The 13,388-nt window shown below is 35.4% G+C and overlaps 2 protein-coding genes across 7 annotated transcripts in view; one reads left to right on the plus strand and one right to left on the minus strand.

Moving 5' to 3' along the window:
* LOC124869799 (voltage-dependent L-type calcium channel subunit beta-3-like) overlaps nt 1-9,684 on the plus strand; it is a 56,072-nt gene extending 46,388 nt beyond the window's left edge. For 2 of the 3 annotated variants that reach the window (XM_047367938.1, XM_047367941.1), the window contains exons 7-14: nt 960-1,040; nt 1,595-1,653; nt 1,763-1,872; nt 3,213-3,221; nt 4,197-4,348; nt 4,445-4,540; nt 5,623-5,796; nt 7,002-9,684. In XM_047367938.1, coding sequence (XP_047223894.1) covers nt 960-1,040; nt 1,595-1,653; nt 1,763-1,872; nt 3,213-3,221; nt 4,197-4,348; nt 4,445-4,540; nt 5,623-5,796; nt 7,002-7,697 — 1,377 coding nt within the window. In that variant the 3' untranslated portion in view covers nt 7,698-9,684. The remainder of the gene's footprint in view (nt 1-959; nt 1,041-1,594; nt 1,654-1,762; nt 1,873-3,212; nt 3,222-4,196; nt 4,349-4,444; nt 4,541-5,622; nt 5,797-7,001) is intronic. The other variant, XM_047367940.1, reaches the window with a different exon arrangement.
* Nucleotides 9,570-13,388, minus strand: part of LOC124869797 (macrophage mannose receptor 1-like) — a 33,684-nt gene continuing 29,865 nt past the window's right edge. For all 4 annotated transcript variants that reach the window (XM_047367935.1, XM_047367936.1, XM_047367934.1 and 1 more), the window contains 2 exons: nt 11,791-11,820; nt 9,570-11,710 (listed from right to left, as the gene is read on the minus strand). In XM_047367935.1, coding sequence (XP_047223891.1) covers nt 11,493-11,710; nt 11,791-11,820 — 248 coding nt within the window. In that variant the 3' untranslated portion in view covers nt 9,570-11,492. The remainder of the gene's footprint in view (nt 11,711-11,790; nt 11,821-13,388) is intronic.

Here is a 13,388-nt window from a genome sequence, read left to right on the forward strand (position 1 = left end):
ATTCGTTCAGAAATGTCTTTCTGTGTCTTACCCTCTTGCTTGAGGGTGTCAATAGTGGCCTTCTGGACAACAGTCAGGTCGGCAGTCTTACCCATGATTGGGGTTTTGAGTGATGAACCAGGCTGGGAGTTTTAAAGGCCCCAGGAATCTTTTGCAGGTGTTTAGAGTTAACTTGTTGATTCAGATGATTAGGTTCATAGCTCGTTTAGAGACCCTTTTAATGATATGCTAATTTTGTGAGATAGGAATTTTGGGTTTTCATGAGCTGTATGCCAAAATCATCCGTATTAAGACAATAAAAGACCTGAAATATTTCGGTTAGTGTGCAATGAATCTAAAATATATGAATGTTAAATTTTCATCATGACATTATGGAAAATAATGAACTTTATCACAATATGTTAATATTTTGAGAAGGACCAGTACATACATGCTTACAGGTTTTTCACTCATTACAGGGGTTTTGGCAGAGCAACACAAATAAACAATATTACATGTGCAAACACTGATGTTCTTTATCATGCAGCAAACCAAAAGCCATAATAAAGAATTAGAGATACTGGAACTCATTTAATTATTGGTTCTTTATTTTTTACTTTATAGAAAATATTGATAAAACAAACAATGAAAACAATATTGGGTATCTTGTTTTTACAGCATATGTAAAACAAAAACTGAACCTTTTTAATCAAAAGAGAGCTTGCAGTACAAAAAGGCTATATGCTTGTAGCAATAATAATTAGATGTTGTTAAATAATTGATAAATTATTAAGAACTTTAAGCCCATAACCACAACACCAGTAGACATCTCTGATTTCTATTTGTAAGTAATGATTTTGGTTAAGAAATTATTTTCCTGAATTATGATTTTCAATTATAATTTTTGATAAATATTAATTAATCAATAATCATAATCCTTACAATGTTTACCCCCTGATACAATTCCTTTGTGTCTACAGGGGGAACAGGTGACAATGTATGATGTAGTCCCTACAATGAGACCTGTGGTTTTGATGGGGCCTTCACTAAAGGGCTTAGAGGTGAGTTGTCATTGACTTATGATTCAGATATTTTGATGAAGACATTTTCCAAAAACAAACAGGTTCAACTTATATCCGATTATATGGAATACATTTAGTTTATTCTAATTACATATAATCATATAATCAAACTTAGATCCACTTATAAACAGTCCAGTTCATTCTAAATGATTAAATACATTATAATTCAAATAAAAATACAAAGGAACAAAGGAATTCAAGAAAGCCGAAGCTTTGTCATTGGCAACATCCAGGAAAGAAATACAGCTAAACACAAAAGCACAGGTCACGTCAGGTCCATGAAAAAGAAAGAGCAAACAAAAATAAAGGCAGGAAAAGCTTCATCAATAACCCCATTCAGGAAAAGGTACAGCTTGAAACAAGCATCAGGTAAAGCATACCTTCTATTCAAAGAGAAATAGAGGGAGAACATACTTAATGGTAATTGCAAATAATCTATAATGAAGAGTAGGAGAAAGCCAAGTGAGTGGTACAGTATAGCACCTACAAATTAAGCTAGCAAGCTAAATTATTATTTTCTTGTATAATTCCAGGTTACCGATATGATGCAAAAAGCACTATTTGACTTCCTAAAACACAGATTTGAAGGGAGGTAAGTTTTCCTTTGGTCGTCATTGTCAAACTTCTGTTTTTATACACAGTAAAACCTAATAAAAAAGATAATCTGTGAAATAATCCTTGTTACTTTGTATCCTCTCCAGAATTACTATCACGAGGGTGATGGCTGACATCTCTTTGGCTAAACGCTCTATCCTCAACAACCCTGGCAAGAAGGCCTTAATTGACCGGACCAACACGCGCTCTAATTTAGGTACTTAGTTTATCAGTACAGCTGCTAGATGATAATTATCCTTGGGGAATTCTGTATTTTTATTTGGAATCCATGGATAAAGACACAACTACAACAGCATCACTCATTGAAAAAACAACTAAGTCAATTCCAAAAGAAGTTTATATAGTTGCCTTCTAGAACATCTGCCTTTCCTTGTGGCAGCCCTCACATACTTAAAGTCCTAACTAGTTTTTTTTACTTGTTCTATCTGAATTAATTTGAAGTTAATGTGTCAGAGCCATACTGTTCTTTGTTCCATTGCTGTTATAGCTCAAACCTCGCTTTGAAAATACTGATTAGCCACAAAGTAAAATCAAACAGGTCCTTAATCTGACATCTCGGTGGGTGTTCTATGCTGTTAGGTACATTTGTACTCACTTGCCTGGGTTTTCTTAATGTGTGAGATGTTACACAGACCAATTCTGGAAATCCAGGGATGAACATTTGTTTGAATGGCAGGCTGTTTTAGAAAATCTTTTTGTGATAAAGTAATGAACAAGACTTCTGTCAATCAGGTAAACCAGAGAGTTTACATTTCACCCAGCAACAAGTTTGTAATGCTGAGATATAGGTTGAATTTGTTGGGATTTTACTTTTACAGAATGTCTCATACAAGCTGCTTTGCAACCCATTCCCAAGTGAATAACTAGCCTGGACCCTCCATAGATCAGGGTTACTATAGTTTGAGTGGATTGAGTGGCTTGTTAATCTGACTGTGATCCTCAGAGCATTGATGCTTCTGATGCTTTTTTTATGCCCAGCAGCTTTTGGCTTGCATTTTCCTGCTTTGAGAAGCTAATGAAACTGAAGAAACACAAGAGTAGAGTTATTTGCCAAAAATAATGGATTTAAGAAATAGTGTAAGAAACAATAGCTGCTTCTTTCTGGCTGGGTTACCATGCCATCGAATAAATTGACTGTAAATATTCATAAGAAAAGAAGCCCTGTCAGCCCTAACATCAGAAGCCTGACTGATCTGCAGTTATGCAGCCCTATGTGCAACAAGGTGCTATGTGCACTGTGTATTCTGATATATTTCTGTTAGAACCAGCATTAACCTATTCAGAAATTTGAGCTACAGTAGCTTGTTTGTTGGATTGGATTAGGAAGAAGGTTTTAGGAAGTTCCATCTTGTTGAAACCAAATTAATGTCTAAATAAATGATGGATGTTCTGTAGGATAGGCACAACCACCCCCCTGCTTACCCTCTGATCCTTTCTACTTATTTAAATAGAGGATGAGGAAAAAAGGTTTAACCAAGAGCAGGGATAAGATTTACTTGGTTTTCTCTTGTCTCTCTCATCGCTGTCTCATCCCAGATGCTGCTGGTATGTACAACTGAAAGCACTAGTTGTTCTTGTGTTTTTGACAGCTCTACCTCGTTCCTGTTCTTGCTCTCATTTACCTCATGTTTGTATCAGCTGCTGCTATCCTTTCACTCCTGTTTGCTTTATTTATAGTACATATACACAAAAACTGACTTTCATTTTGTACAGCTTTGAAATATGTACCTGAAGTTTGTTGAAGTGTGTTTGTGTGTGGGTTGTCAGATAGGACCGAAACTCGATGTCCTTTCCTAGTCTCCCTCTAGTGACTAAGTTTTAATATTACTACTAATGTGAGTTCAAGACATCGTGACTCATCTATCTTTCTTGTGGGAAAAAATAATGACTATAATGATAACAATAATCAAAACAGATAAAAGCTGCATAATTTTATTGCAACGCTTTTGTTGAGGACTCTCATTGTTTTTAATGTGTAGAACATGTGTTTGAAGCATTGTTATATGCTTTTCATTTTGAATGTGCCAAGTTGTCAACTGTCATTTGCTTTGTTTATTAGCTGTTTACAAATTCAGGTGAAACATAATATTAAATGAAATAGAAAATATTTATGAGCACAAAAAGGCACAGTTTGCAAATAATTTTTGGGCCCATATATGGTAAGACTTTGCAATGTGTTGAACTGAGTGATAACTAGTTTAAATCATTACTTTATATTTTTTTACCAGGTCTAATATAACTAAACCTTAAAGCCCATTTTCATTTATTTAAAAGAAAAAGTAAAGTAACTTTAAAAATATAATTGTTTTGAATTGTCTAATGTTACTGTTTTTTTTCTACAACAATCTTAGAAAATATTTTATTTCAAATAAGATTGTAAGATAAAATATAAAAATTTAAATATAGAGAAGATCCTCTAAATTCTTAATATTGGTGCTCTTATTGGTACTACCATATACAAAATATTTGTACCTTTTGTGCAACCTTAGTGTTGAAAGCTTACATTTTCTGTTTTTGTAGCCCAGATCCAAGGGGAGGTGGAGCGCATATTTGAGCTGGCCCGGAGCATGCAGCTCATAGTTTTGGATGCAGACACAATTAACCACCCACTGCAGGTGTCAAAGACGTCCCTTGCTCCAATCCTTGTTTATGTGAAGATTTCTTCACCAAAAGTAGGCTTCAGTTCTTTTTTTGTACTGCATTTATTAAAAGAACAGCTATTGTTTATCGTTTTTCTGTTTGTGTTGTGTCTTATATGTGTTGTGTAGGTGTTGACAAGACTCATCAAGACAAGAGGGAAATCTCAAACCAAACATCTTAATGTTCAACTTGTGGCAGCAGACAAGCTGGCCCAGTGTCCGTCTGTGAGTGCCACCTGCTGGAAATTGGAAATAATGATAACTGTGCTGTGTTCAACAGAGAAATGAGAATCTAGTAATAGCATGTGGTGACATGAAGTTAAATTTTTTTGTCTCCCTCATACTGATCTGACCCATGTATAGCAGGCAGAGATCAGATCTGATACTTAATTAAAAGCAATGCCATGTATTTGCTTAAAACCTCAGTAGCTTTAAAAATGCAGTAAAATAACATGCCATTTCATCAGCATTACATCCCACCTAACTTGCCCACCAATATAGTTCTAGACATTGGAGTATTCATGTTTCTGAATAGATAGTTGTGTTAACACACACAGTACAGCTACAGTAAAAAAAAAAAAAAACTTGCTCCTAACAATGGCTTTCTGTTGAGCATTTTGCTGAGGTTTGACACGTTCACCCAGATTTGATATAACTCATTGATAATTTGAGTCAAACATATATTTGTGTGGCTCTAATTTATTATGTGTGGACAAAACTTGCAGTTCCTCTGTTTTATTAACTTAGGACTTTGCTTTTGAATTTCAATAATTTTATTGTCTGGGCACTACGAGCAGAACAGGTCAGAATCAGGAAGTGGATATAATTTTTATGAGTGCAATGAAAATTGCAAGCTCAATAAAATATTGTGGATGGCCTTTATTGCAGTTTTCCAAGCTACACATGCAGAAATAGGCTGTGACCGCAAATTGTGGCAACATGTGTTACTTAGTTATTGACTGACAATCACAGACAGTACACCAACAACTCGGTGTCAGGTGTTGTGTTTTGTCAGCGACTCCAATACCAATGCTTATAAAAATGCCTTAATTGAGACCCTTTTTTTTTCTTTTGCCAAATTCATTTAGAATATGTATTTCCCAAGGCTACCTCTTTTTTATTTGTATATTATAGTCCAATTATTTTTAGAATTAGTAGGCGATTTCTTTCATTAGGAGAAAAAAAAGCACTTTTGAAGTTGCATGCATCACAAATCCTCAGAGCATAACACCCATTTACCATGCCCTTTAATGCATACAGATGTCCACATTTTGCTCAATTCTTCTCTTATTTTCCATTGTCTGTAGGAAATGTTTGATGTCATCTTAGATGAGAACCAGCTGTCTGATGCCTGTGAGCACATTGCTGATTACCTTGAATCCTACTGGAGAGCAACACATCCACCAGAGATGGAGGCTGCAAATGCACTTGTAGCACAGCTGGCTGAGAACACACTGCCTGCCACTCCAACAACAGTACCGGTGCATAAAACACACAACTTATAGATTGGAAACATACTGCAAGATATAAAATGCAATTTAAAATCTCCCTCTCACCTCATCTCATCAAATTTCATCTCATTCATTTGATGTGTACAGATATTTCATTAAATCTAGATAAACCTTTGATTTTATATTGCTTCATTCGTATTTGTTTCCACCAATCCACCTAACATTTTAATTTCATGTCTTCTTATCCTACTACTATGCAAAGTTGAAGAAGAAATGAAATAGGCCAACAACTGGTGAGTGAGAGTCATTGAAATATTAATGTAGCTTTTTTTTAGTACTGGTAAGAATGTAGACAGGTATAGAACTATACATACATGATAGAAAAGGTAGAAACGTAGGCAAGAAGAGAGCCATACATACATGGTTTTGGATGATGTCTATAAATTGTGGCCTTTGAGAGTTATTCAGCTTGATATTTTGAGTTGAGATACAATTTGAAAATGTGTGAAATATAAAAAAACAATCACAAATTAGCTGAGCGCAAAAAATTCCAAAATAGTTATAACATTACATTTAGATCATCATCACAATAGTCATCCAAGACAAGAAACTGTAATAGCTAAAATGTGCATTCATTAGGCACAGATTTATTTGTTGATTTGCCAAGTGAGGATAAGCAGCTGGGAGACTGAACAAACGGGTACCCTATCCAGATTTTAAAAGTGCTCTATGGTTAACCTGTACTTTTGCCACAGTGGTGAATGACTGCTTGTTAGAAAAAATGTTATTAAAAACCAAGGGTTCTGTCAGAACTCAGACATATGTTGTGGGTTTTGCCCTGATTATGTCACTCTGATGTGCATGGGTGTAGTCTCCAAACAACTGTCATCTGAGTACTTGGTGGTTGTGTAAATCAGCAGCAGTGAATGGAAGCAGCTGAAAGTCTCAATTTTCTACATATAGTCTTTTCCTTATGAGGGTTTAACTATAGTTTACTATATTTTGAAAAAATGTGTATTGTATGGAACAGATTTAGAAGAAATCTAAATCAAAGTTTTGATTCTAAGCTGAAAATTAAAACTTTCCATCTTGCCATGGTGAACATCTACCCATCTCATTCACATTGTTCTCATTGCTCACATTGATCTCTCCAAATACTCTCTGTAACTTGGAATTGGGAGTTGTTTTAATGTGTGACTAGTCAAATTACATTTAGCTGTTTCTTTTCCTTCAAGGATGACCAAAAAAGTAAGAAGCCAGCTGCCCTCAAGAGGAAGGGTTCACGTCAGAACCACCAAGACAAGGAGCCCCCATCAGCCCCAGATCAAGAGGACAGAGTTGAGGAAGGCCAAAGAAAGGAAGAAGAAGAGCAACTTCTGAGGACAGAACCAAAAAGACCCCAGCACACCCACCACCATCACCACCACCACCACCGCCGGATGGAGCACCACGGCCATATCCAGCACAGCCAACCATCTGATGGTGTGAATGCAAAGTCAGGCAGAGATTACAGCCAGAGGCCTCCAAGGAGACACCTGCCTGAGGAGAGAGAGAGTGAGGTGGAAGAAGTAGAGGTGGAGGGGGATGAGGAGGAGATACGCTATAACCACCGGGGCCATAACCATTACCATCACAGTAGCAACCACCACCACCACCACCACCGTCATCATCAACGCCATCGTGGCCAGCTACAGGACAGGGACAGCTATGAGCAGGAGCACAATGAACGCAACCGAAATCAAAGGCATCACCAGCATATCCCAACACGGACACACCACGCAGATCTCTATCCTGCACACAATCATCACAACTACCACCACCAGGGCAGAGATCGGGACAGAGAAAGGCACAAGGACAGGGAAAGAGATAGGGATCGAGTTAGAAACAGAGATGCAAATCAGTGGCACGAAGATTCTTACTTGGACAATTGACTTGTTTCTACTTCAAGCTGATGCACAGTTCTATGCTGCTTGTTTGATAATGCACTCATAGGTGAAACAAAGTCATGTTTGCAGGCAATCATTCCTTTCATACTGTTTGTAATTACTCTTTTACACTTTGAAACGTTCTCTGCACACACATAATACAAGCCTGACACACTATCCTCCACAATAATGGAAGCAAACCACAAATTTAAATTCACAACACCTGCAAAGGTTGAATCGCTCTTCAAACGATGTTGCCAAGCAAGTGGTGTGACTCTGCAATTTGCCTAAGTTTCAATAAAGTGTTATACCTGCATTAAGTGGAAGTATTTCCTATATTTATTAAAATTTGCATAAATTAAAAGGTTTGGATCCTAAAATACTATTTCTGTTTACCACACACAGTTACTGAAAAAACATTTAGATCTCCTAAATGGTGGTGAACTTTGCTCATCAGATATGTAGACAAACAAAAAAAAAACACAACCTGATGCACTGCAGTCTTTATAAAAATGAGGGCAGAAACGTAACCTTGAGGAGTGCCTGACAAATTGCACAAGATATCTGTAATCTTTAAATAAATATTCAAAACAAAATCTAGCCATCATTGTTTCACCCCCATGATTGTCCCTTGCAATCTGTAGTTGTGCTGATACTGATTTAAAAATAGCAATCCCTTTTTTTTTTTCCTTTTGATGCTGTAAAATAGGCTTTGGGGTACTTCTTGTTTTAGGAGGTCCCTGTAAAAAAACGTTCTCTTTCGCTCTTCCACTTTTGTGCCTGCTGTGCCTGTGGCTGAAGGTAATATTTGGATTGTACAGTTGTTTTTGCATTATTGATCTGGCATAAACTTACTGCAGTTGATGGCCATGTTTGCACTTTTGACATCATCAGTGCTTTTTTGCTTTGTGAATTAGATGCAGAGGCAGAGCTGACAATTGGAGCACATTATGTGCAAAAAAACTCTACCTTAAAGTGCATTGCAGTGCAATACTGTTGAATAAGTCCATATGTATTTTTTTTTTTTTTTAGTCTTTACAGAAAATAAACTTTTTCCACTTTGATATTAATGTAGTGCTCTACACAGGAACATTTGAGTTTATTCTGTTTCCTAACATAGCAGAGTATTTTAATTAAATGTTAGAATTGTTCCTCATTATTTGTACTTATCTGGACAAGAAAGTTTTTTTTTTCAATATAATTTTAATATGAATGAAAATTAGAAAACAGTTGATCTTGCATTTCACTTTTATTATCACTTGTTCTTTATAGTCATAAAATATGACAAACAAAGCAAATACCTTTTATAACTTTACATAATCAACAGCAGGCTATATGTTAATCAGTTGTCAAAAAAGAAAGATCATTCATTTCTGCTTTTTCTAAAAATTAAAATGGTGTCATGTTTAGAGTTTGCAAGATTAGAAAATTAACTGGTAATAGCTGATCATTTATAGACAAATGTTTAGCTTACAAAGTTCAAATTTCTCTTTAGTTTCTGTATTGCAAATATTTGAATTTTCACTATTGTGTTATTTTATTTTAAGCATTACAACCTAAATTGTTTTTTTTTATCTGTATAATAAAAAAAAAAAAAAAAAAGAAAAAGTCATATTTTCTGTTCTACTTTTGGAAATGTTAAAGCCTATCTACTGTCTTGCATTTGGTCTGTCTGGAAGCATGACTAATCTTGTGGTCAAACACAATTATATGCAGGATAATCTATGCATTTTATTATGATAAAACATTGCTTGAATACAATCTATGCATTTGTATATACTTCATATTTGCCTTGTTATTTAAATGAAGGAAGACAAGAGCTTGTTATACTATTCAGTAGACCTAATGGGTGTGAGTGTATTGAGTAAACAAGACAGATTTTTCCTTTCAAGATTTATTTTGGTTACATAAATTTGTACTGCATTCAGAAGTTACTTTTGACAAGAATGGATTATATTGTTGAAAATCATTAAAATATTTATGCTGTGTAACATTTCATTTAATGATGACAGTACTTGCGTGAAATTTTACTTTGTAGAACAAATTGTATACATTTATTGTAGATTTGTTTGTTTATTATAGTATTCAAAGACAACAAAGACGAAACAGCAAGATCATAAAAATCTACTTCTGTTCAATAGTTTATGCCACGTGTAAGATTATAACACAAGCATTTGTTTTGGTTAACAGGAGCACATTTTAGGTACACTGCTTTCCAAATAAGTCCAAAATTATAAACACTCCTGGCTGTTTCAAATAATTTTCATTCCCATAACCAAATTCGTTTTTTTGATTGGAAATTACATAATCATCTCAATCCATCTTCCTGCTTTTCCTTGCACAGTCACAAGGGGCTGTTCCCTGTGTCCCAAGGACATTGGGCAAAAGGCAGGGTACATCCTGGAAAGCTCACCAGTCCACCACAGGACACAACCATGAACACACACACTCATACAATATTCTGTAGCAGGAAGCCAGATTACCCAGAGAGAACCCACACATGCATGGGAAGTATATGCATATTCCATCTAGTAAGACCCCAGGTCAGGATTTGAACCCAGGACTTTCTTGCTGTGAGGCAACAGTGCTATCAACGGCGCCACCAGGCAACATGATGGTAAAATGAAATGGTTATTTTAAGCCTACCTGGGGTATGAATAATTTAAGGCTAAATAGCAGTTGACTGTAGTTGCAGAGTTAAGATATAAGAGAAGATATAGAACAACCAATTAAGAGTGAACTAATAAGCAGCTGTACTAGTTTACTAGTAAACATTTTAAACAAACTACTTACCTAGCTTAGATTTTTTGGTTGCACTAGTTTATTACTTAGGGTCAAAAGGCTTTAACCAGTTGATTCATATGTATCTTTTGGTGCAATAATTACCCAGCTGACACTTTTAGCGTACTTAACTTGTTTTGTCATTAAGGCTTAAACAAGTCAAATAGTTGAATATTTTGGTTGGACTAGTGTGCAAATTTAAAGGTCACAAGTGTAATAGTGGCCAGAGGTTATTTTAAATAATTAACATTAGTTTGTTTTTTAAAACCAAACAAATACTATGATATAGTTGAACATATGTTAGGTACATTTCTTTGCAGCAATTCACCGGAAAGACCAAATAGTCTTTAACTAGAGTGAATTTCAGTCCTTACTACTAGTTTAACTTTTAAGTCACACTAGTCAGCTAGTGTGCACATGTAATAATTACAAGTAAACTAGCAGGGAAATGTGTATGGACTATTCAACATGTTAGTGTTTTTATACCTAGTATGATAAAGCCATCAGTTAGTTTGATGTAGTTGATAACTCCTGAGTTGAAATCTACTGTTTGGGACTGTTGAACTACCATTGCCACACTGACTACCGCTGCTACGATTCCTTGGACAAAAACACTAACTGATAAAAAAGTTAATTATGAACTAGTGCAACCAATGCTTAACTACTGCAGAGTAGATGCAAACTAATAGACAAAAATGCCTGCTGATATCAAGAATATTAAATGATTACATAAATAGTTTGCCATATTAACATGTGTGTTTTCAGACTATGCCAGGAATCCAAAGCAAAAGTTGTACACTGGGAGACCAGCGAACTGGAAGGCATGCTTTCTTTGCCTCAACAAGAGAATGAAACTCCTTTTGCGCTATTGCAGAAAAAGGGAAAAACTTGTTCTACCATACTGTTTTGTCATTTTACACATATCTTCCGTCATTTTGTCCAACCTTTCAGAATATTTTATACATCAATTGAAAAAATGTTGTTTTAAGTTATGTAGTTATCACAAGTTCAAGTGCTCTCTTAATCTGCATTCTCCACCAGATTTTTACTGTCCAGCAGATCCGACCTTTTGTTGCTGAAGAGTGGGTTGTCAAAGACGGCTAACCTGCCAGGAATTGGTAAGTGATGACCAGACTTCTTGAAGAGAGCAAATGCAATGCCTGCCCCCACTGCAATCCCAGCAACGAGCAAAACTGCTAAAGCAATGTGACTGCGATTGTGAGAAACTAATGCAACATCTGCAGAGATAGAGTACATTATTAGCAACAAAATTATTTATGCCAAATATTTACTATATTTATGCCAGAGTTTTACTTACAAGGTGATGGTGATGGCTTTGGTAGTAACACTGCAGACAAAATAACAGGATAAGAAACACTTCAATGAAACTTCAAGTTATACTCAATAAATTATGTGACAAACATGTGGAACAAAAATAAAAAATGGCAAAGTTGCTTGTTCACATGTTATGTCGATACTGTAAGAAAAAACAAACAAGTAATTATGCTTTCATGAGCAGGAGAAGGGGGGGTTGTACTGTTTCCAAATCAGTAGATAACTAATTACTCAAATCAACACTTCATTTGTTTCATTTTCAGTATGTTATTTAAAATGACTAAATGGTACATAAATATATATATATATATATATATATATATATATATATATTTATTATTATTTTTTTTTTCCCTAATTGTAGTTAGTTTACAAAGCTAAGCTTCTGTTTGCCTGCCAAAAAGCCTAGCCACAGGCTTTTACCAGTTTAACAGGATAAGTTGGTAAACTCAATCTCCCAAGACAAAGAAAAATCCTGATAGACCAAAAGTGAGTATATGAAAAATAATTTTTAATAATCTACTAACTTTGAAATGTTTTAGGTATCTTTCCACAAGCTTCTCCTCATTATTTGCTGGAACTTTAACCCATTTCTCCTGACACAACTAGTTTGAAGGATGTCTTGAATGTACCCACCTTTTTAGCTCTGCCCACAAACTTTCAATGGGATTGACATCAGGATTTGTGATTGTCACTCCAAAAAATTAACTTTGTTCACCTTAAGCCAGTGTGTAACTACTTTGGTGGTACGCTTAAGGTCATTATCTCTTTGGAAGAAATATTTGTGCCCAAACTTCCTGGCTGGTTGAGATGTTGCTTTGGTGTTCCCACATAATGTTCTTTCCTCATGATGCTATCTTTTTTTGTGAAAGGCGCCAGTCCATTTTACAGCAAAGCATCCCTACAACATGATGCTGTAGCCTGCATACTTCACAGTTGAGATAGTTTTAAGCTTTCCCATTTTCCACCAAATGTAACTATTGTTATTATTTCTAAAACTTCCATTTTATTTTAATTAGACTTGTCTCCAAAAAATCTGTGGATTTTGAAAACTGTAATCTGGTTTATTATGTTGATTTTAGCGTAATTGCTTCTTTCTCTCTGAGTGGCATTTCAGCCCATGATGGTACACAACTCATATCACTGTTGGTAATAATGCTCTTTAATAAGGTTTAATCAGCATCTTAACAAGCTCTTTTGCTTTTGTTCTAGTGTTGATACACACATTTTGCGCCAAAACATGTATATCTCAGGGAAGTAAAATCAGCTTTATTTCTGAAAAGTTTTATGACTGGATATTTTGGTGGGGATTTTTTGTGTAACTGCTCTAACAGATTCAAACCTCAGGAAATTGTAACCAAGGATAAATCAGACTTGTGGAGTTCCACAATTCATTTTATGACGTCTTGCTTGATTTTTTTAATTTTCTATGATGTCACACAAGGAAGCAGTGTGTTTGACGTGTTGCCTTAATATTGTATATCCACAAGTATGCCCCAGTGTAACTCAAATGTTGTGAATAAACCCTTTAAAGCCATGTCATCTTGGCTTTCCCACATTGTCTAAAGACATAAAAGTCTT

This window comes from Girardinichthys multiradiatus, chromosome 6 (assembly GCF_021462225.1).
Source record: "Girardinichthys multiradiatus isolate DD_20200921_A chromosome 6, DD_fGirMul_XY1, whole genome shotgun sequence".
Taxonomy (NCBI): domain Eukaryota; kingdom Metazoa; phylum Chordata; class Actinopteri; order Cyprinodontiformes; family Goodeidae; genus Girardinichthys; species Girardinichthys multiradiatus.